Below are 24512 nucleotides of genomic sequence, written 5' to 3'. Positions count from 1 at the left end.
AGGGTTTTATGAGAAATAAACTTTCTGTCAGTGTTAATCCCATTAAGCATCTTACAAAATAGCCTGGAATGGGGGATTAAAAGCAAAGTAAAATAACAACAAAACATTGTCTCAAACTTTGCGTTTGAAGCTTTTAAGTATTCATTACCAGTTACTGATGAAAATTAACTTTTAAATTATTTAATTATATCTTGTCATTTGGTGAACAAATAGCTTTCCTTTTCTGTTGAAATCATGTAGATGAGCTTAAAACAGTTTAACCGTGATCTTTCTTTCTCCTACCTTACAACCGACAGTCTTTATTCTATTTACACTAGACGTATCATAACAGATTGCTGTAGATCATCTAAGTTAAGTGTTACATAGTGCTGTCATTATGTAGTTAAGGAGCAAGTCTCGGGCTAATTATCCTGACACTCAATTCTGCTATTTCAAATTTTTTAAACAGTGAAAATGGTTTTAAGTAGTTTGGAAATTTAAGTTGTATTTATCTTTTCTTTTTTTTAGTTGATTACAGACATAGTGAAACCAGTGCAACAGCTCTGATGGTTGCTGCAGGACGTGGCTTTGCAAGTCAAGTAGAACAGTTAATCAGTATGGGAGCCAATGTCCATAGTAAAGCATCAAATGGCTGGTAATTTTAAACTACGTTGATTCTTCATATATCTTTGTATAGCTGCACATATCTTTTTTGATTTCTTATGTTTGTCTTTATATTAAAAACTTGTGTAATAATTGCTGGTGAATTTCTGTTTTAATGGGTTAATCATTTTGAATGACTTGTTTTTTTAACTATAATTTATCTTATTTTTTATTTAAAAAGTTTTTTGAAAAGATAGGGTCTTAATGTTGCCCAGGCTGGTCATGAACCAGTTTTACAATTTTGATGACATCTTTTTTATATATCCTTTGAATTTTGGCAGGATGGCATTGGATTGGGCTAAACACTTTGGGCAGACTGAAATTGTGGATCTTCTAGAATCTTACAGGTAAAACTTTATACTATTTTAAATTAATTCTACCTTCTTTAAAAGAGCTTCACCATATAAATTATGGACTATACAAATGTAGACCATTTATAGTCTTTTATCCAGAGTTTTTTTTTGTAATTCTAAGGAAATTTTCTGTCTGATCTACCATGGTATATTAAATTTTATTTTAAGAAATCAGAAGAGGGATTTCCAATTAAACATGGTAGATACGACATAAGTATTTATCTCTGCATTTTCTCAAACCTTTTACATTTCCCAAAACCTCACTAAAATGACAATGAAGGAATATAAAGGAATTTAAAAGGTGTAAACCAAATTCAAAGAGAATAGAAGAGGACAGGGCAACTGATAGAAGATGTTAATTTTGGGATGATAGATAGCTAATTGATTGACTTAGCAGAACTAAGAAAACTCACAGTGCCGTAGAGAAACACTCATTTTAGCTTTGGAACTCAGAGACTCATTCAGTGGCCTTTGAGTGAAGCAGTAAAAGAAAATTCATTATCAAAGAGAAAACTTATAATACAAACCTATAGTAAAAGATATTGCATTCATGAAATAAAAACAGTGTGCTATCAAAAAGGAACAGAACACAAATCTTTGTTCAGATTTTGTCTTCATGAGACCTACCCAAATTTGCCCTATTATATTACAGTCTAACCCCCGCCTGCACTGTCCATCCTCTTTAACCTATTCTACGATTCTTTTTTCTCCACAGCCCTACCACCCTCTAATACACTATATAATTTACTTGTTCACTGTTTTATTGGTTTATTATCTATCTCTTCTCCCTACTAGAATGTAGTAAGCTTATTGTCTGCTTGTTCAAGAACAGCAGCTAGATATAGTAGATGTGCAGTGAATATTTGTGAATGAATGCATAAATAAGAAAGAATTCTTATAAATTAAAAATACGATAGCAGAAAAAAGAAGAGTTACAAGATAAAGTTTAGAAAATTGCTTACAGAGTAGGAAAATTGTAGAAAAAAGATAAGAAAATTTGCTTCCTATGTACTCCTTTTTTAGGAAACTGTTAGAGAATGTGCTTCACAAAAAAGAAGTGAAAACAAAAACAAAAAATGGGGGAAAAAAAAAAACAGGTAGGTACAGCACAGGGGATAGGTGAAAGGAATGCTCAGGATGCTGGTAGAGAGGATTGTTTTGATGACACCAGTGTCTAGTAGGCCTGATCGCATAGGAACAGAAGATGTGGGGCTCTAGAGGGAGGTCTCTGTGGGGTAAAAATTTACCTGGCATTTTCAATCATATTAAAAAGCTTTATGAATCTGTCAGATAATTTGGGAAGAATTACTATCAGATCACAGAAAACTAAGCAAATAAAAATTAGACAGTTGTTACTCTAGGAAAAACAAAAAGTTAAGAAAGGAGGTATAATCATAGTATATTATTAGGCTAAGCAGTGAATGTTTACCCAGTCATAGTAAAGTAAAGGCTGAATGAAGATTTAACAAAAATTGTAGGAACTGGTGTGGGTGGAAAGTGTAGGGAAGTGGAAGTGGTAACCTCATTTTTCATTAGTTGGAGGTTCACAGATAATGACTACATTGTTAAAACAATAAATAGCAGAAAATGCGTGTTGCTTAGAAATATGACAGCAAGTGCTAAAATGGCTAAAACAGTAGAATAGTTCTAAGCAGTGTGACTAGGAGTTTTTGTTATAACTTCTATAAAACCATTTATTAACACTATGTATATGTATTGCTTTGATTTAACAAAAAAAAAATCAAAGGGAATCCTGTAAAACCAATCAATTAACTGTCTTTTAGATGGAGATTTTAGGTAACTTTAGATTAGATATTTAAACAAATTATAAAGCTTTCAGATTAGATATTTAAAGAAAATTTTGAATATATATTTTATAATACATTGATAGCTTCTGTTTTCAACCTTTAGAGATTCAAAAAAGAAAACAATGGAGCCTGAAGTTAAAATGTATTAAAATATCTGTTATTCAAGAACATGTAAAATGTTTTATTTTACCTGGGTTTTTGTACTTAATTTTATAGTTGTGGAACTGGAAATGTAGTCTCAGACATTAGAAGAAATAAATGTTTGAAATTAGTTGTGACATTGAGTCTCAAAATTCTTGATAGGTTTAAATGCTATTTCTGATATGGTAGGTTTAGATGTCATTTCAATAATAGCATCCAGAACTTGCAGTCCTTTTATTGTTAACACTTTGAATGTTCCAGACATTCTTATGGAGTTAAGTAAAGTTCACTAGACACTACAGGTTACCAGGTAAAGCGTTTATCTGGATAATATTTTAATTGTCCTGGCTAACTGGGCTTTCTTTTTATTTGATAGATCATGATATTATCAATTATAAATTTCAGGTATTTAAAATTAAATATATTATTATGTTTACTGGATTATTGATAATTTATATCCAAAGGTTATAGCTTTAAATAGAATATAATGTCTTCTTCATTTATGTGTTAAAAATTAAAAAACAATAAACTTATAGTGTTTTAAAGTAGATCTTAAAATTTACAAGAGCTGAGAACACATGGACACAGGGAGGGGAACATCACACACCAGGGCCTCTTGGGGGTTGGGGATAGGGGAGGGATAGCATTAGGAGAAATACCTAATGTAGATGACGGGTTGATGGGTGCAGCAAACCACCATGGCACATGTATACCTACATAACAAACCTGCACGTTCTGCACATGTATCCCAAAGCTTAAAGTATAATAAAAAATTTACAAGAGCCAATTATTAAGTTGTAGAAGTTTAATATTTTTCCCATTGAAAAAAGTCTTATGTTATTTTTCTGCTAAATTCTTTAAGAGAGATTGGATTTAGTTGAACTTCTTAGAAATTCTGTTGATAATTACTAGTGATAGCAATAGTTTACATTTTTACATGTAAGATGAAGAAGCAAGGCATTTATTTCGGTAATTTATATTGATTCTTGCTTTTGGAAAATAGCATAATCAACCTGCTGTTAGCATAGAATTTTCTAACAGTCATGTTAAGTTGGTGCCTATTGAGTTTTTTAAAAATGTGAACTATACATCAGAATATTGTTTATAATAGTAAACAATTAGACATAACCTATTAAGAAAATATAAATGATAGCTGAAAGTTTGTTTTTAACAGTTTTATTGAGATATAATTAATATACCGTGTAATTCACCCATTTGGGTGCACAATTTGATGGTTTTTCATATATTCACAGACTTACGCAATCATCACCACAATCAATTTTAGAACAGTTTCATCACCACAAAAAGAAACTTGTACCCATTAGGTATCTCTCCCTGTTCCTCCCCAGCTCTCTTAAGCCTCCTCCAGCTCTAGACCAACCACTAATATACTTCTAGTTTCTATAGATTTGTCTGTTGTGGACATTTTATATAAATGGAATCATGTGATACGTGGTTTTTGTGATTGGCTTTTTTCAGTTAGCATAAAATATCCATGTTGTAGCATTCTTTTTATGACTAATACATATTCTATGGATATACCAAAGTTTGTTTGTATATTTGTCAATTGATGAACACTCAGGTTGTTTCCACTTTCTGACTATGAATAATACTGGTATGAATATTTGTGTACAAATTTTTATATGGATATATTTTTTTCATTTCTTTTATATATACACCTAGGAGTGGAATTGCTGGGTCATATGGTAACTCTATGTTTAACCTTTTGAAGAACTGCCACATTGTTTTCCAAAGCAGCTTTACCATTTTACATTTCCACCAGCAATGCATGAGGGTGTAAATTTCTCCACACCCTCTCCAACACTTGTTATCGTCTGTCTTTTTGATTGTAGTCATCCTAGTGGGTGTGAAGTGGTATTTCATTGTGGTTTTGATTTACATTTCCCTGACAGCTAATGATGTTGAACATCTTTTTATGTGCTTATAGGCCATTTGTATATTTACTTTGGAGAAATGCCTTCAGATTGTGTTTTTCTAAAAGCATTCATTGCCAAATTTTACTTTGAATAATGTACTTGAAATCAAAATCATATTATAGCTTGGACATTAAGTGTCACTTACCGTAGCTTCCTTAGGGAATATTAGAAATTTGAAGGACCTAAGGATTACTCTTTTTAATAGAAATTGACTTTGTCTTTTTTTTTTTTTTTTTTAGTGCTTCACTGGAATTTGGAAATCTGGATGAAAGTTCTCTGGTTCAAACAAATGGAAGTGACCTCAGTGCTGAAGACAGAGAGCTCCTGAAAGCTTATCATCATAGTTTCGATGATGAAAAAGTAGACTTGGATTTGATCATGCATCTTCTATACAATATCTGCCATAGTTGTGATGCTGGTAAATAAGTGTTGTCTAAAAGAACTGGAGCAAAATATATACTTCAAGAATTAATATTTTAAGTGTACAAATTTTTATATAATTGCACTGATAGTAATAAGCAAATAATCTCAGTCATCTTATGATAGTTTACCAGTACATGAAAACGTGATACAGATTTTTATAATTCTGTTGATTGCATCTGATTTCACAATGAGATTTAATATTAAAAAGTCATTCTTCCCCAAGGTGCAGTACTAATTTTTCTGCCTGGATATGATGAAATTGTTGGACTGAGAGATCGCATCCTGTTTGATGACAAGCGGTTTGCTGACAGTACACATAGGTAAGGGCTAAAGCCTTATGTCTGTTGCTTAAAATAACAGACAGGTCCTAGAGTATATTTTCTCTTTTCATTGTCAACAGATACCAAGTTTTTATGCTTCATTCAAACATGCAAACATCTGATCAAAAGAAAGTGTTAAAAAACCCACCTGCAGGTGTTCGAAAAATAGTAAGCTTCATAAAATCTCCTTTTTAACATTTTTATTAGTTATTTTTTCTGTTTTTATATTAACTTTAAAGTAATATCTTGTTGCAGATCCTTTCCACCAATATTGCTGAAACCAGCATCACAGTCAATGATGTTGTCTTTGTTATTGATTCTGGTAAGGTGAAAGAGGTATGTATGGGTAAGTTGTAGTTTTACTTAAGTGGAGAAGATTAAGTTCTACTTCAACAAATGCTTTTATTTATTATTTAGTTATTTTTCTTTTAATTTTACCACTACTCAAGACAGCTTGGACCAGCATGTGCTTTTATAAGCAGAATTTAAGAAAAATGTCTGGTTCTAGATAAATTTAACATACTAAATATTGATTTTACTAAATATTCTGCCTTAAATAATTCAGTATATAAAATCAATTTTTGTTATTTTAACTAAGTATACAAAAATGTTTCTCTGCCTACCAAATACTAGGAAGAAAATAAAGGGTTTGGTTAGTTACAGGAAAATGTTGTCACACAGTATGGGAATTTGATTACATATTTTTTATGTTTTCCTTCTACATATGGACATGGATTATGTCCTTGTTCACTATTAAATCTTTAGTGCCTCACCTATAGCAGGTGTTCAAAAGATACTCAGCTCAAGTGAACCATGCTGAAAGAAAGCAAAGAAATAGATAAACCATGAGATAACCGGCAGCTAAATTGGACTTAACATTTGCTTTTGTAAAAAAAGTTTCACTGGAACTCAGCTACGTCTGCTTTTACCTTTTCTCTATGGCTGCTGCTTTCACACTGCAAGGCAGATTGGAGTATTTGTAACAGAGACCCTCTCAAAGCCTAAAATATTTACTATTTGGCTCTTTTCAAAAAGTTTGCCAACCTTTGATATAAAAAAAAAGGCATTTATTTCCTTTTAGTACAGCAATTGTCCATGTTCCTAACTTTTGGTAGATAACATTTGCTGAAAAAATGAAAGTGGGAAAGATAATTGATTTTTCAAGGGAAGAGATATTATTCATGTGTGGAAAGCAAATTATGTCTAAATTTAGTGAGTATAAATCAATGTGAAAAAATTAATTGCCTTATAATGTTTTCAATGTAATTTGAAGGAATATTTTATAGAAAATAAAATTTTATTATAAAAATTGGCCATATGCATTATAATTGAATGCTCTAAAGATGGGATAAATTTTATTTTTATATAATCGTACATTTTACTTAAAAATCTTAATGGTGAGCCAACGAAAATTCAGATTTTATTGCCCTAAAATTACCTAAAGTGGATAAAGTGGGTTTTGAATATTTTAGAAAGTTCCTTTAGGTGTTATTTATTTATTAAGTAACTGAAATTTAAACATGGGTAGTGTCAAAAGTTATTTAACATACAAAATTGACAAATGTAATGTTATATTAAAAACTAAATGAGAAGCTTGTTTCCTAAAAATTTTAAAAACTATTATGCAAACATTTTTATTTGCTCTCTGCAGTTATTTTATGAAAGGGAAAGTATAAGTACCGAGTGACTGAAATATATGTTCTAGTTAGGCTTGTATTTCTTTTTAAAGTATTTCTCTACAATAAATTTTCACTATAGGTTATTTGAAGAAGTATGTGGCTAATAATGGTTCTTTTTTACTTTCTTCATTGTAAAATTCAGGAAAGGCTAACTTTGTTAGTAGCTCAACAGGAGGTAAAGTGGAAGTGTTTAAAAATATTTCTCTTTGGGATAAGGTTATTGATGGTTATTCTTACTCCGCAAGGTTAGGTCCCTGAAAAGTATTTCAGAAAATGTCTTTCCTTGATCTTCTTATTCTTCACAATGATGCAAATCTGATAGAAAATGACCTCAAGGGAATAGGTCAGTTCTCTCCAATCTTGATGTCTTACGAGAGCTGGCTGCCATTATCCAACTGTGGCAGAGAGCAACAGATAGCTCAGCAGAGCACAGAATGGGAAAGTTATTACAGCTTTTCTGAGTTTAGTTTTTAAATCCTTTTTTCTTAGTGTGTTTATAATCAGAAAATCAGGGTTTATTAAAAATCAGTATTGCTGTTTTAATTATTTAATCAAGAGAGGACCTTGAATTAAACTTGGCATGTTAAAATATGTTGATAACATTTCTTGCTATTACCTTTTAAATACCTTTTATAGTCTAACATAAAGATGGTTTAAATATTACAGAAATCCTTTGATGCTCTGAATTTTGTTACAATGTTAAAAATGGTATGGATTTCCAAAGCTAGTGCCATACAGCGGAAAGGCAGGTAATGTATATTTAATGTATATTCATTCAATTGCCTGTAAAATGGAAACATTTTTATATGTATTACACATTTATCACATATTCCACTTTTGATAAAATAATAGTTTTCATGTTAAAATTTTTATATTATTTTTGCAAAGCAAGCCATTTTAATACTTCTTTAAAAGTTGAATTTAGGTTATGTTAAAATTAAAAACTTTTACCTAAATGTACATTCAGATGTAAGAAGCTTAAAAAACAAAACCAAAAAGGCTAAACATATGCAATATAGGACAAAGAGCTAATTTCCTTATCATATAAAAAAGCTCTTTGAAATCAACTCAAGACCAGTTATCCAGTTAAAATGGATAAAGGGCACAAATAGGGAATTTACCAAAATAAAAAATATGCATGTTCTACTAATACATTAACCTCACATATACTACCTAATATGTATCAAAATAAATGCAAATTAATGAGATATTATTTTTTGACTCTTAGATGGGCTTTGATGAAAATGTTTAACAGTATGTACAGCATAGAGGAAAAACATGGGCCAGTAGACTTTCATATTTTACTGATGGGAGTATAGATTGGTGTGACTTCTCCAGAGTGTAATTTGAAACTATCTAAATCTACTCTTTCACCATAGATTCCACTTCTCATAATTTATCCTGAATATGCTTGCACATGTGTGCAAACATATATGTTTAAGACTGCTCTTTGAAGCATTGTTTATAATAATGAAAAGTCTGGGAACAGTGTGGTGTCCATCAATACTGAAGTGATTAAATAAATTGTAGCCACACAGTGGCTTTCTAAGTAGCTGTTAAAAGGAAAAATGTAGATCTATGTGTTCTTATGTGGAATGAGTTTTCAGGATGCATTGTTAATTGAAAGGATATAGAACAAAAGTAATCTTTTGTGGTGAGAAAAATATTTGTATATTTGTGTATGTATTTCGACACAAATGCATCGAGAAGTCTGGGAGAAACATTAAAAAACAATGAATGGTTATTTACTCTGAGAAGGAGGATTTGTGGGGCTCTTGGAGTAAGGAGACAATTTTATTTTTTTTTTGTAATTTGGTTATTTTACTATGTGTTTGGGTTACTTTTTAATTTTCAAAAGATAACATTAAAAGACATTTTTCAGTAATTATCTTGCATTTTATTATAATTAGCAAGAAAACATGAAATGCTGACTTTAAAAGAATGCCTCATATACTGAAGACTCATACGCATTATTTGTTTACCTTGTAACTTCATAGAATGCCCATGCTTTGTTGTTGTTATGTCAATTGTTTTCTTATGACCAATAGTGGCTTGATACATTAAGCTGGACTTATATGCTATTAATAGTATATTATTGTAGGTAAGGCTGGGTGTGGTGGCTCATGCTTGTAATCCTAGCACTTTGGGAGCTTGAGGTGGAAGGATCGCTTGAATCTTAAGAGTCTGAGACTAGCCTGGGCATCATAGTGAGACCTTGTCTCTACAAAAAATTTAAAAATTAGCTAGATGTGGTGGCACAGGCCTGTGGGCCTACCTACTTGGGAGGCTGAGGTGGGAGGATAATTTGATCCTAGGAGGTCGAGGCTGCAGCTGCCATGAGCTGTGATCATACCACTCCACTCCAGCCTGAGCAACAGAGCCAGACCCTGTCTCAAAAACAAATAAAATAACAAATAATATATTATTGGAGATGAAGGCCAGAACTGTAAAAATTTTCATTGCCATTTTTCCACAAATGTTTATCAAAAGCCTTCCCTTTGCACGTATTATGGATACAGTGATCAATAAACCATAGCCAGATAGGTAAAGCTGGAGGTAGGGCAAATGTTGCAGTCCATATGGGAGTCGAGTAAATTAAGCAATTTTAATACAGTGTTATCTGTGCTACAACTGGATGTTTCCCGAGTTGTTAAGATTGAATCTGAGACAATTGTGAATAAAGGGGGAGTTGTGGAAAGCCATTTCCAAAAGGCAGAGGGAAAGTATAACCAAGTATACTTATTTGCCTAAAGGCAAGAGTGAATAGGAAGGATGTTTGGATGGAATTTAGTTTAGAGAATAGTGAAAAATGAGCTGAAAGTTGGAGACAAGTTCTTAAGGACCATTTTGAGTTTTCTCTCTTTTTTAAGAAAATAAACAATGGGATAACATGATTATAGTATCCGTTCAGCTCTCTGAAGAATGGATTGGCAGAGACAAAAATGATGGTAGGAGGACCCAGTAGGAGGCTCCTTCATTAGTACTTTCCTATAATAAGGTAGAGATGAAATAAAAATAAATAGATAATTAATTCAAGAGATACCAAAGAAAGTAATGTTGGTGATTGATTGTGTATGTAGGGGGTGAGGGGTAAGGAAGAGAGTGGAGTTAAGGATGTCATCCAGGTTTCTATCTTAGAAAATTGAACAGTAGTGCCATAGTCAGATAGGGAAAATGGGAAGAGTGTTTTTACTGGGGAGAATGAATAATTTTTGGTTATTTTGAGTTTGAGTTGCCTGTAGAAAATCTAAGTGATTGGGAGGCTGAGGCGGGCAGATCACAAGGTCAGCAGTTCGAGACCAGCCTGGCCAACATTGTGAAATCCTGTCTCTAATAAAAATACAAAAATTAGCCCTGCGTGGGGGTGGGTGCGGGAAGAGTGTTTTTACTGGGGAGAATAATTAATTTTTGGTTATTTTAAGTTTGAGTTGCCTGTAGAAAATCTAAGTGGATTGGGAGGCTGAGGCGGGCAGATCGCAAGGTCAGCAGTTCGAGACCAGCCTGGCCAACACTGTGAAACCCCGTCACTAATAAGAATAGAAAAATTAGCCCTGCTTTGGGGTGGGCGCCTGTAATCCCAGCTACTTGGAAGGCTGAAGCAGGAGAATTGCTTGAACCTGGGAGGCGGAGGCTGCAGTGAGCCGAGACCACGCCATTGCACTCTAGCCTGGGTGACAGAGCAAGACTCCGTCTCAAAAAAAAAAAAAAAAAAAAAATCTAAGTGGAGCTGTCTAAGAAGTTTCTGAAGTATAGGCCTAGAATTAGGATAAGAAGATATAATACAGATGGAAATTGAGGTTATGAATATAATTAAAGTTACTTCAGGGGAGAGGGTAGTGTAAGAAGAACAGATGGCTGAGGGTTCAATCTCAGAGGACCCATAAACATTTAAAGACTGGGCAAATATAGAAATCTCTCAGAGGAGCCTGGATAAGTCAGAGGCTGAAGGGAATAGTGTAGGGAGGTATAAGGGGCCTTCAAAAACTTTATGGAAAATACATCTTATGAAAAAATTATGCATCGAGTTCAACATTTTTTTGCACCAGAATAAACTCATATTAACTTGTTATAATATATCTGAGCAGGATCTCATTTAAAGCACTAAGAAAGATAAGACATCAGTTTGAAAAAAGCCCCTATAAGAGCAACGTGAATTCTTCTAAAGTTGAAGTAAGAGCAAATAGCACATTTATGGTGACAGTGCCCTGAAGAAATCAGCAGTTTACAAATGGATAACTCATTTTAAGAAGGGACGAGATGATATTAAAGATAAAGCCCATAGCAGCAGACCATCCATGTCATTTGCGAGGAAAAAAAAATCTCATTTGTGCCCTAGTTGAAGAGGACCAACAATTCACAGCATAAAAATAGCCAACACTATAAACATCACAGTTGGTTCAGGTTACCCAATGTTGGTTGAAAAATTAAAAGTTGAGGAGACTTTCCACTTGATAGGTGCCAAAACCATCGCCTCTAGATCAGCTGCAGACAAGAGCAGAGCTTTCAATGGAAATTTTAAACAATTGGAAGCAAGATCCTGAAGCATTTCGTGAAAGAATAGTAACAGAAGATGAACCATGGCTTTACTAGTATGATCCTGAAGACAAAGCACAATCAAAGTAGTGACTACCAACAGGTAGAAGTGGTCCAGTCAAAGCAAAAGCAGACTGGAGGTCATGGCAACAGTTTTTTGGGATGCGCAAGGCATTTTGCTTATTGTCTTTCTGGAGGGCCAAAGAACAGTAACTTCTGCTTATTATGACAGTGTTTTGAGAGAGTTAGCCAAAGCTTTAGCATGAAAACCCATAGGAAAACTTCATTAGAAAGTCCTTCTCCACCACAGCACTGCTCCTGCTCATTCCTCTCAAGGGCAATTTTATGAGAGTTTTGGTGGGAAATCAGCATCCACCTTATAGTCCTGGCTTGGCTCCTTCTGAATTCTTTTTATTTTCTAATCTTAAAATACCTATAAAGGACCCCAATTTTTCTTAGGGTAATGTAAAACTTCATTGACATAATTACATTCCCTGGACCTTCAGTTCTTTAGGGAGGACTAAATGGCTGCTGTCATTACTTACAAAAGTATCTTGAACTTAATAGTTGAGAAATTTTATTTTTTTTCTCTTTTAATTCCATTTTTCCACAAACTTTTTGAAGTCCTTTTGTATTTGATGAAGGAAAGAATTGATCAGTAATGTCAGATTTTATAGCGCTTATAATGTGGTATAGTGATGATTGCCTATCTGGGTTGTGAGCTCCATGAAGGCAAGAATATTTCTGTATCTCTATCCCTTAGCATGGCTAGCCCTGCCATTAGCTGATATAGTGACTTTGGGTGATTTTAGGAGACTACTTTTCTTCCAGGTATTTTTCTGCTGCTTCATAGAATATTATACAAGTCTTTGTGATGACAGGATAAATGGCATTCCCTTGGAGCTGTGTAATGCATAGTTTGTACAACTCTAATCACTGGGCCTGAACACAGTGCTTGATATAAGCTCAGTAAAATTGATTGAATTTAAATTACCAGTATTCATTCATACTTGGTTTTTTGCTCACTTTCATATGTATGCTATTTCTTTTGATTTTTGCCATAACCCTACAAGATATATCAGGTAGGTGTCATTCATGAATCTCACTGTCTACAAAATAATTGAGTCCCAGACTAGTGAAATGCTTTCCAAAATGATTCATAGAGGATAAGAAACAGAATAAGGATTTAAACTCAGGTGTCCTGATCCTGGATCATTTTTCTGTTTCCTAAATCACATTGTGTTTACAGTTTATTATAGCCTTTATTCCTTGTTTGAGTCGTAATCTTGTATTTTATTTTTAAGGGCAGGGCGATGTAGACCTGGAATTTGTTTTCGTCTGTTCAGTAGACTCCGATTCCAGAATATGTTGGAATTTCAGACTCCAGAACTTTTGAGAATGCCATTACAGGTAAAAATTTATTTAAATATAAAAGGCATTTTTGTGGGTGAGGGAAGAGAGGGGGCATTTCAACTTTTATGGATTAGGCCTTTAAAAAATCAATTTGTAAAACAAAATTATTCAATATATATTATGGAGGGTGGCTATGTGTATAACAAATATTTTTTCTATATAAGAAAATTTAATTCATAAACCTTCAAAATTTTAAAGAACCACTTGAATGTATTTAAATTATGGTACAGTTTTAAAGTTTAAATTTTTTTTTTTTTTTTTTTTTTTTTGAGACAGAGTCTTGCTTTGTTGCCCAGGCTAGAGTGCAGTGGTGCAATCGCAGCTCACTGCAACCTCCACCTCCCAGGTTGAAGCGATTCTCCTGCCTCAGACTCCCAAGTAGCTGGGATTACAGGCACCCACCACCGTGCCTGGCTAATTTTTGTATTTTTAGTAGAGACGGGGTTTCACCATCGTGACCAGGCTGGTCTCGAACTCCTGACGTCATGATCCACCCGCCTCAGCCTCCCACAAGTGCTGAGATTACAGGTGTGAGCCACCGTGCCTGGCCATATTTTTTTAATGCAGCATTTTATGAGTTTCAACTATATAGTGTTCACCTTTTAAATTCTCAGAGGGATTAGAAAACAAATTACTTAAGGTCCAAAAGATAATACCCAAATCTCAGTATAAGATGCTGAGATTATCTAGTAGTTTTAGAACTGAGTTCACTGAGATTTTCTGACCTCTGTTAATTGTGTTGTGTGTGTGTGTTTTAAGTTTTCTAACTTGATGGAACAGCCAGACCCTGTAACTTCTAGGGAAGATTAGCAGAATGCATTCATTTGATTCTTTAGTGTGTTTGGCTAATGCTGGCTTTCAGACCCTTAAAGAGAGGCAGGATAATGTGTTAAACATCCATATACCTAAGATGATTTCTCACTTCCCAATGCTTATGTGTGATTTTCCTTTCCTCCTGGGATAAAATTCAGAATTCTTAACAAGAGCGTGAATTAGCTGTTCCTGCCTGTGTCTCCAGTCACAGGCAGGAACAGGTGATTTCTTGTTATTTATCCTCTCTTACACCATTGGTTTTAGTTTCTCAAGCACATCTTTTTTCCTTCTGCCGTAAGGCTTTCACATGTATCTGCTGTCTCCTTAGATTCCTTCCCCTTATTCCTTTTATGGTTACTCCTACTCAATCTTTACATCTTAGTTTTAAGTGTCTTTCTTCAGGAAAACTATCTGTAACTTCGCATGGTCTGCCTCTCCCACCCTTTTCTGAACTTAATTAAGTCATATTTACTTTAGCTCCCTATAGCCTTCATAGCACTGATGATAGTTGTAATTAAGTAATTATATAATTAATTCTTTAAGGTCTGCTATTCACATTACAGTGTAAACTCAATGAGAATGGACACTTCCTTCTGTCCCCTTCTTTTTCTCCAATTTGCACAGGGCCTTGCACCTAGCAAGCACTTAAATATTTGCTGAGTAGATAAAATATTCTAGAATGTAGTAAGTATAAAGGGGAATTTTTTTTTTTTTTTTTTGGACAGTGACTATGAATGTTATGTGTAAGAACAGTGTGAGGAGATGTTGCCAATGGGAGCAATGGCAATCTTTGTATAAGTTGATTGAGGAAGGTATTAAGGTTCTGGCATCTAGGGCAAAGTATGAGCTCATCTTTTACAGAAAGACATTGTTCCTTCTACTGTTCATTCTGATCAGAGACTCTATTAGTCTGTGTTTGGGAACTATAGTTCCCATGATTTCTTTAAATGTTTAGGTTAGTATTCTTTTTAATTTTAAAAAATTATTTACTGTTTTGGTTTATAGGAACTTTGCTTACATACCAAGCTGTTAGCCCCAGTTAATTGTCCCATTGCTGATTTTCTTATGAAAGCTCCTGAACCTCCACCAGCTTTAATTGTAAGGAATGCTGTACAAATGCTTAAGGTTGGTGTCTTCATAGTTTTATTTTACTTGACGTTTTTACTTGAAATTTTAAACTAAATGAAAATATGTCTTAACTAATTTTGTATAATTATTTTTTTCTTCTTGTCGTACTACGTGTGTCCAGATAAACTAATTTTGTACTTTTAAACAATTATCTTAAATGATCATGTACTTTAATACCGTCATGTATAAAACATTAGGTATAGTTCTTAATAGTGTATTAGAAACAAAATATATTTTTATGAGATGTAGCAAAAGAAAATCTGTATTCTTCTCTCTTATTTAGGGGTTTTTAATTATGTGGTTTGATTAAACATAGTGTTTGCTCATGTCAAAATCTGTTCTGTCTCCTTTTACTTAGACAATAGATGCAATGGATACATGGGAAGATCTGACTGAACTTGGGTATCATTTGGCTGACTTGCCAGTAGAACCACATCTTGGTAAAATGGTCCTGTGTGCTGTTGTTTTAAAGTGTCTGGACCCCATCCTTACAATTGCTTGTACACTAGCTTATCGAGATCCTTTTGTGCTACCTACTCAGGCCTCTCAAAAACGTGCAGCTATGCTTTGTAGGAAACGTTTTACTGCGGGAGCTTTCAGTGACCATATGGCACTTCTCAGAGCATTCCAGGTACTATTACTGTCATTTTATTTCTGAAAATGTTGCTGGTTAAACACATTTCTGGGGCAAATGTAGGAATTTTAAAAACAATTTATAAATTTTAAAATTGCATTAATTTTGTTTCATTGTGAAGTCACATTAATAGTCCTGAAAAATACCTTCTTGCTGTTATTATGTTAAAAGAGTTTTGCTCTTTTTTTCTCATTTTCTCCTTATAGGAATATATGTGTGTATTTGTATATATATTTATTTATATTTATGCTTCCATTACCAGGTTTCTTTAAATCATGTCTTGGGCAAGCAGTGTTCTAAAATTTTAGTTAAGAAATACTGTATACTATTTAAAGTACATAGAACAAAGCTTATAAGAAAATTATATTGAATTTAATGTCTATCGATTTTTCTTAGAGTTCTTTCTTGTGTGCTCAAGACACTATGCTGAGAACTTAATTTTGTAAAGCAAAATACAAAAGTCACTTAAAAACCTTTAAGATGATAGTAATGGGAAGTTGAGGAAAGAGGAAAGAAAAGATAGGGAAAATAGGATCCTGGGGAAGATAAATGTAATTTAGAATTTCAGATATGTGGGGAAGAATATGTTATTTCTTGAAAACATAGGCATTGTATTTATCCTTAAATCTTGAATGTAGGAAGTGTCTATACTTCTTTTTTTTTTTTTTTTGAGACAGAATCTCGCTCTGTCACCCAGGCTGGAGTGCAGTGGCACAGTCTCAGTTCACTGCAACCTCAGCCTCCCCTGTTCAAGCAATTCTACTTCCTCAGCTTCCCAAGTAGCTGGGATTACAGGAACCCACCACTATGCCTAGATAATTTTTGTTTTGTTTTGTTTTTGATACGGAGTCTCGCTCTGTCGCCCAGGCTGGAGTGTAGTGTCCGGATCTCAGCTCACTACAAGCTCCATCTCCCGGGTTCACGCCATTCTCCTGCCTCAGCCTCCCAAGTAGCTGGGACTACAGGCGCCCGCCATCTCGCCCGGCTAGTTTTTTTGTATTTTTTTAGTAGAGACGGGGTTTCACCGTATTAGCCAGGATGGTCTCGATCTCCTGACCTCGTGATCCGCCTGTCTCGGCCTCCCAAAGTGCTGGGATTACAGGCTTGAGCCACCGCGCCTGGCCATTAATTTTTGTATTTTTAGTAGAGAGAGGATTTCACTACATTGGCCAGGCTGGTCTCAAATGCCTGACCTCAAGTGATCTGCCAGCTTTGGCCTCCCAAAGTGCTGGGATTACAGGTGTGAGCCACCATGTCTGGCCATATCTTTTAAAAATCTAACTTTGTTTATGCAGAAGTACTCTTTTTCAGACATAAAAGATTTTTTCAACACATATATGATTTTCAAAAATAATTACAAGCTCTTTTGTATTATCGATCAATGGATGACTCATTGTTATTAATTTGGTATATTAAATACCGTATATTATAGTAGATTAGTTGAGTGAGAAGTAGAGGGAGATTTAGAGTAGAATTTCTGTCTGTTCTTTGCTTTTCTCCCAGCTCCTTCAAAAGCAGAGAGAATAAATTATTGCTTCAGTCTTTTAGTTATATATATTCCAAAGCAAGAGAACCTTTTCACAAAGGAGAGCTTTTTATACTACATATAGATGATTTATAGAAATCCTACTTTCCATTCTTAGGTAGATTCCAGGGTTGACATAGAGATTATTTTTTGGAGTACAAGAGTGGCATGATTCTTAGATATAAGTGTTATGAAGCCTTAGTTGAAAACCTCCTACACTTTTGTAGAATAAAATTAGCAGATGCATCTGAGAAGGCAAATATTTTTACATTGTTCGTCAGTTAGGCTACTTGACACTTAGTTCTCATTGAGATTTTATAAACTCAATGGTTTATTTGAGTGTAAATTAATGATAAATATTATTTAATCATAAAGTCTTAGGTTTTATAGAATAATTAGAATAAAGCAAATTGACCTTGAGGAATTCATATAGTGATTTGTAGTAACTTTGTTGCCTCACTAAGAAGTGGTTAGTAAATGTGTCTTGTTATGCAATTACTCTCTTTTTATAGGCCTGGCAAAAAGCACGAAGTGATGGGTGGGAGCGAGCCTTTTGTGAAAAGAATTTTCTTTCACAGGCTACTATGGAAATAATCATAGGCATGAGAACGCAGTTGCTTGGTCAGCTTAGAGCATCAGGTAAAGTTTTCCCTCAAAGAGCCTATTTAAGTTACTGAGAGTACCCTGCCCATATTTTACAGTATTTCTTATGTTAACAGATGCCATCTATTATTTTTATGACATTATCATGTTGTACATCTTATATTCATGCATGATTTGTAGACTTCTATATGTCTTCAACTTTTGCTTGTTGATGAAAAAAAGGCTATTGCAGGAGGTGTATTTGAGAAACCTAGGGACAGCATCTATGCCCTTTTGATACTGTTGGCCATGAACAATTTATATTTCTTGGCAGAGATCAATTTAGATCTTATAGTTATTTTCTTTTATCACCATTAATGAATACTTATTTAGTTCTGTGAAATATAAATTTTAAAAAATTGATATGAATGCTGCTCTTCATATTTGTGGAATACAAAAATGACTGGTAATACTTGAAGTCACTGTTTTTTTTTTTTTTTTTTTTTTTTTTTTAAGAGGATGCTAGTATTGCTATTACCTTTTAGAATTGCTTTTTTGAGTAGCAAAAAAAAAAAATTGATGTGATAGTCAGAAGAAAAGTACCGGAGCCTGGATTCATGGGTTAGCTGAAGTGCCAAAGTAATATAAAGAATGAACCACAGAATTTAAGAGTTGACTTGAACGTGAGGAAATATGAAGGACTTTTGAAACTCAAGCAAAAATTACCATATATTTACTTGACTTCATCTACAGAATTAGTATCTATCGTAACCAAAATGTAGTTAATAACAATCAGAAGAATGGTTTGGGTTTCCAGCTATGAATTTAGTTTGTTCTGGCAGCAGATTATGAAGAACTGTATTGCAAGAATGTGCATTTAAAAAAATTTAAGCCCCCAATGATTCTTATACTTACTCCAACCTGAGCAGATCTACACTTCCCTAGAATGTTGGTTCTGTATCTATTTTGGCGGGGGCGGGGGTGGTGGTTCATATTTTAAACAATTTCCAGAGGAGATTCTATTAATTGTTGTGAAATTTGAATATCACAACATTTATATGAGTTGTACAAGTTTTTGGAAAAAATACACAAAAATATCTTTTGCAAATTGAAAAAGTTGGTGTGGTTTTTTTTCCTCTCTCTAGGTTTTGTTAGAGCACGAGGTGGTGGTGACATTCGAGATGTTAACACAAACTCTGAGAATTGGGCTGTCGTTAAAGCTGCATTGGTGGCAGGCATGTATCCTAATTTAGTCCATGTGGACAGAGAGAATCTAGTGTTGACAGGGCCAAAGGAGAAGAAAGTACGATTTCATCCTGCTTCAGTTCTCAGTCAGCCTCAATATAAAAAGGTAAAATATTTTGAATGCTCTTGGGTTTTGAGGTGAAACTAATTTAGGCAGTTGACTATCAATGAAAAATGCTCCAAATACCTGCCTGCTTTAAGAAATTAGTAAGTTTTATATATATATGTATGTGTATGTGTGTATATATGTGTGTGTGTATATATATGTGTGTGTGTATATATATAATATTGGAACAACACTTATAAATCTTAGAGTTGGAAAAGGTAACGTGTTAAGTAATGAGTATTTTTGTACAAACTACATGAGCAATGACTTGTTTTAATTTTTGCTTAGATACCAATATGCATCATCTATTTCGCTGAGAGACTTTTTACAGTTTACAAGTATTTCCAGTAAACTAGGTGATAAACACAATTAACAATTTTTTAAAATTTATTTTCTTAATAGATTCCTCCAGCCAATGGCCAAGCTGCAGCAATTAAGGCACTGCCCACAGATTGGCTTATTTATGATGAAATGACCAGAGCCCATAGAATAGCTAATATTAGATGTTGTTCAGCAGTGACACCTGTCACTATATTGGTATTCTGTGGACCAGCTAGATTGGCAAGTAATGCTCTTCAGGAACCTTCGTCCTTTAGAGGTAAGTGTATTATGAAGGAAATAAAAATCTATTTGAAATGAATTGTTTTGTTTTTTTTTACTAAACCAAATGATGAAATTATAAAAATTTATATAGTAGCAGCTCTATTTTGATATACTAAGACTAATTAGGAAATACTAAGTTATACTACTGTTTTTGAAATTTATAAGGTAACTCGATGTTGATATGTGCATTTTTTATTAATCTTGCTGTTGGGAAGAAATTTTTCTTTTCCACTTGAATTTAAATGATAGTTTAACATAAATAAAGGTAATTGTAAAAGAAATAATGATAGCCACCCATAATCTCACTTTTCTCATGCTAACACTTTTTAATGTTACATTTTTTCTACATGTTTACGTATTTTAAATTATGTCACCCAAACTGTTATTTTGTATTTTGTTATTTTCATTACAGAGATATCAAAAATATTTTTAGCATTTTATATTAATGACTGCAAAATAGTGTATCACACAAGTGGCATAATGCAGTTTTTTCCTTTAACTTTTATTTTAAGTTCAGGGATACATGTGCAAGATGTGCAGGTTTGTTGCATAGGTAAACATGTGCCATGGTGGTTTGCTACACAGATCATGCCATCATGTATCTATCAAGGCCAATGTCCATTAGCTATTCTTCCTGATGTTCTTCCTCCCCACTACCATACACCCCCAGCAGGCCCCAGTGTGTGTTGTTCCCCTCTCTGTGTCCGTATGTTCTCATCATTCAGCTCCCACTTATAAGTAAGAACATGCAGTGTTTGGTTTTTCGTTCCTGCATTAGTTTGCTGAGGATAATGGCTTCCAACTCCATCCATGTCCCTGCAAAGGGCATGATCTCATTCCTTTTTATGGCTGCATAGTATCCCATGGTGTATATGTACCATATTTTCTTTATCTAGCCTATCATTGATGGGCATGTCTTTGCTATTGTGAATGCACTGAACATACAAGTGTACGTGTCTTTATAATAGAATGATTTATATTCCTTTGGGTATTTACCCAGAAATGGTGTTTCTGCCTCTAGGTCTTTGAGGAATCACCCTGCTGTCTCCCACAGTGGTTGAATTAATTTACACTCCCACCAGTAGTGTAAAAGTGTTCCTTTTTCTCCGCAACCGCACCAGCATGTTGTTTTTTGAATTTTTAATAATAACCATTCTGACTGGCATGAGATGGTATCTCATTGTGGTTTTGAATTGCATTTCAGTAATGATCAGTGATGTTGAGCTTTTTTTCATGTTTGTTGGCCACATGTACGTCTTCTTTTGAGAAGTGTCTGTTGATGTCCTTTGCCCACTTTTTAATGGGTTGTTTTTTCTTGTAAATTTGCTTAAGTTCCTTGTAGACTCTGGATATTAGACCTTTGTCAGATGGATAGATTGCAAAAATTTTCTCCCATTCTGTTTCCTATGGTGATAGTTGTTTCTTTTGCTGTGCAGAAACTCTTTAGTTTATTAGATCCCATTTGTCAATTTTTGCTTTTGTTGCAATTGCTTTTGGTGTTTTTGTCTGTGCCTATGCCCTGAATGGTATTGCCTAAATTTTCTTCTAGGGTTTTTATGGTTTAGGGTTTTACATTTAAGTCTTTAATCCATCTTGAGTTAGTTTTTGTAGAAGGTGTTAGGAAGAGGCTCAGTTTCAATTTTCTGCATATAGCTAGCTGGTTCTTTCAGCACCATTTGTTAAATAAGGAGTCCTTTCCTCGTTGCTTGTTTTTGTCAGGTTTGTCGAAGATTAGGTGGTTGTAGGTGTGTGGTCTTATTTCTGAGTTCTCTATTCTGTTCCACTGTTCTGTGTGTGTGTTCTTGTACCAGTACCATGCTGTCTTGGCTAATGTAGCCCTGTAGTATAGTTTGAAGTCAGGTAGTGTGATGCCTCAACTTTGTTCTTTTTGCTTAGGATTATCTTGGCTATATTATCTCTTTTTTTGGTTCCATACGAATTTTGAAATCATTTCTTCTAAGTCTGTGAAGAATGTCAGTGGTAGTATAATGGGAGTAGCATTGAATCTGTAACTTTCTCTGGGCAGTATGGCCATTTTCATGATATTGATTGTTCCTATCCATGAACTTGGAATGTTTTTCCATTTGTTTATGTCCTCTCTGATTTATTTGAGCAGTATATGTAGCTCTCTTTGAAGAGGTCCTTCACTTCCCTTATTAGCTATATTCCTAGGTATTTTATTTTATTTTATATTATTTCATGTTTTTGAGATGGAGTCTTGCTCTGTCACCCAGGCTGGAGTGCAGTGGCACAATCTCAGCTCACTGCAACCTCCACCTCCTGGGTTCAAGCAATTCTCCTGCCTGAGACTCCTGAGTAGCTGGAATTATAGGCACGTGCCACAATGCCTGGCTAATTTCTGTATTTTTACTAGAGACAGGGTTTCACCATGTTGGGCAGGGTGATCTTGAACGCCAGACCTCAAGGTGATCCATCTGCCTGCCTCAGCCTCCTAAAGTGCTGCAAATACAGGCATGAGCTACCATGCTTGGCCTTTTCCTAGGTATTTTATTCTTTTTGTAGCAATTGTGAATGTCAGTTCATTCATGATTTGGCTCTCTGCTTGCCTGTTGTTGGTATATAGGAATGCTAGCAATTTTTGCACATTGATTTTATATCCTGAGACTTTGCTGAAGTTGCTTATCAGCTTAAGAAGCTTTTGGACTGAGACAATGGGTTTTCTAGATGTATGATCATGTCAACTACAAACAAAGATAGTTTGACTTCCTCTTTTCCTATTTAAATATGCTTCCTTTTTTTTGAGATGGAAGCTCACTCTGCCGCCCAGGTTGGAGTGCAGCGGCATGATCTCAGCTCACTGCAACCTCTGCCTTCTGGGTTCAAGTGATTCTCCTGCCTCAGCCTCCGGAGTAGCTGGGATTACAGATGCCTGCCACCACACTCCACTAATGTTTTTTGTATTTTTAGTAGAGATAACATTTCACAATGTTGGCCAGGCAGGTCTCAAACTCCTGACTTCAAGCGATCTGCCACCTTGGCCTCCCAAAGTGCTGGATTATAGGCACGAGCCACTGCACCCACCTGGACTGAATACTCTTCATTTTTTTCTCTGGCCTGATTTCCTTGGCCTGAACTTCCAATCCTGTGTTGAGTAAGAGCAGTGAGAGAGGACATCTTTGTCTTTTGACAGTTTTCAAGGGGAATGCTTCCTGCTTTTGCCCATTCAGTATGATATTGGCTGTGGGTTTGTCATAAATAGCTTTTATTATTTTGAGATATGTTCCTTCACCACCTAGTTTATTGGGAGTTTATAATACGAAGGGATGTTGAACTTTATTGAAGGCCTTTTCTGCATCTATTGAGATGATTATGTGATTTTTGTCTTTAGATTTGTTTATGTGATGAATTACATTTATTGATTTGCATATGTTGAACCATCCTTGCATCCCAGGGATGAAGCCAACTTGATTGTGGTGGACAAGCCTTTAGATGTGCTGCTGTATTTGGTTTGCCCGTATTTTATTGAGAATTTTTGCATTGATATTCATCAGGGATATTGGCCTGAAGTTTTCTTTTTTTGTTGTATCTCTGTCAGGCTTTGGTATCAGGATGATGCTGGTCTTACAGAATGAGTTATGGAGGAGTCCCTCCTTTTCAGTTGTTTGCAATAGTTTCAAAAGAAAGGGTATCAGCTCCTCTTTGTATTTCTGGTAGAATTCAGCTGTAAATCCATCTGGTCGGGCTTTTTTTGGTTGGTAGGCTCTTTATTACTGCCTCAATTTCAGAACTTGTTATTGGTCTATTCAGGGATTCAGCTTCTTTTTGGTTCAGTCTCGGGAGTATGTATGTGTCCAGGAATTTATCTCTTTCTTCTAGATTTTCTAGTTTATTTGCATAGAGGCGTTTATAGTATTCTATGATGGTAGTTTGTATTCCCGTGGGGTCAGTGGTGAGATCCCTTGTATCATTTTTTATTGTATCTATTTTATTCTTCTCTCTTTTCTTCTTTATTAATCTAGCTAGCAGTCTGTTTTATTGATTTTTACAAAGAACCAGCTTTTTGATTTGCTGATTTTTTGGAGGATTTTTCCTGTCTCTATCTCCTTCACTTCTGCTCTGATATTAGTTATTTCATGACTTCTGCTAGCTTGGGTTTGTTTGCTCTTGGTTCTCTAATTTTTTAAATTGAGATGTTAGGTTGTTAACTTGAAATCTTTCTAGCTTTTTGATGTGTTCATTTAGTGCTGTGAAGTTCCCTCTTAACACTGTTTTAACTGTGTCCCAGAGATTGTGGTACATTGTCTCTTTGTTCTCATTAGTTTCAAAGAACTTCTTGATTTCTGCCTTAATTTCATTATTTACCCAAGAGTCATTCAAAAGCAGGTTGTTCAGTTTCCATGTAGTTGTGTGGTTTTGAGTGAATGTCTTAGTCTTGTGTTCTCATTTGATTGTGCTGTGGTCTGATAGACTGTTATGATTTTACTTCTTTTACATTTGATGAAGAGTGTTTTACTTCCAATTATATGGTCAATTTTAGAGTAAATGCCATGTGGCGATGAGAAGAATGTATATTCTCGTCTTGTTTTTGGGTAGAGAGTTCTGTAGATATCTGTCAGATCCACTTGATCTGAGTTCAGGTCCTGAATATCTTTATTAATTTTCTGTC

General features: G+C 34.5%; 1 protein-coding gene across 6 annotated transcripts in view; it reads left to right on the top strand.

Moving 5' to 3' along the window:
- The window catches only part of LOC105499976 (YTH N6-methyladenosine RNA binding protein C2), an 80395-nt gene that overhangs the window by 33580 nt on the left and 22303 nt on the right, over window positions 1-24512 (top strand). For all 6 annotated transcript variants that reach the window (XM_011772879.2, XM_071098598.1, XM_024787120.2 and 3 more), the window contains 13 exons: window positions 508-634; window positions 924-989; window positions 5121-5299; window positions 5528-5624; window positions 5705-5792; window positions 5880-5960; window positions 7970-8052; window positions 13141-13246; window positions 15068-15187; window positions 15549-15821; window positions 17862-17988; window positions 19077-19282; window positions 19685-19880. In XM_011772879.2, coding sequence (XP_011771181.1) covers window positions 508-634; window positions 924-989; window positions 5121-5299; window positions 5528-5624; window positions 5705-5792; window positions 5880-5960; window positions 7970-8052; window positions 13141-13246; window positions 15068-15187; window positions 15549-15821; window positions 17862-17988; window positions 19077-19282; window positions 19685-19880 — 1749 coding nt within the window. The remainder of the gene's footprint in view (window positions 1-507; window positions 635-923; window positions 990-5120; window positions 5300-5527; window positions 5625-5704; window positions 5793-5879; window positions 5961-7969; window positions 8053-13140; window positions 13247-15067; window positions 15188-15548; window positions 15822-17861; window positions 17989-19076; window positions 19283-19684; window positions 19881-24512) is intronic.

This window comes from Macaca nemestrina, chromosome 6, assembly GCF_043159975.1.
Source record: "Macaca nemestrina isolate mMacNem1 chromosome 6, mMacNem.hap1, whole genome shotgun sequence".
Taxonomy (NCBI): Eukaryota; Metazoa; Chordata; class Mammalia; order Primates; family Cercopithecidae; genus Macaca; species Macaca nemestrina.
This window is presented reverse-complemented; position numbering and strand designations above follow the sequence as displayed.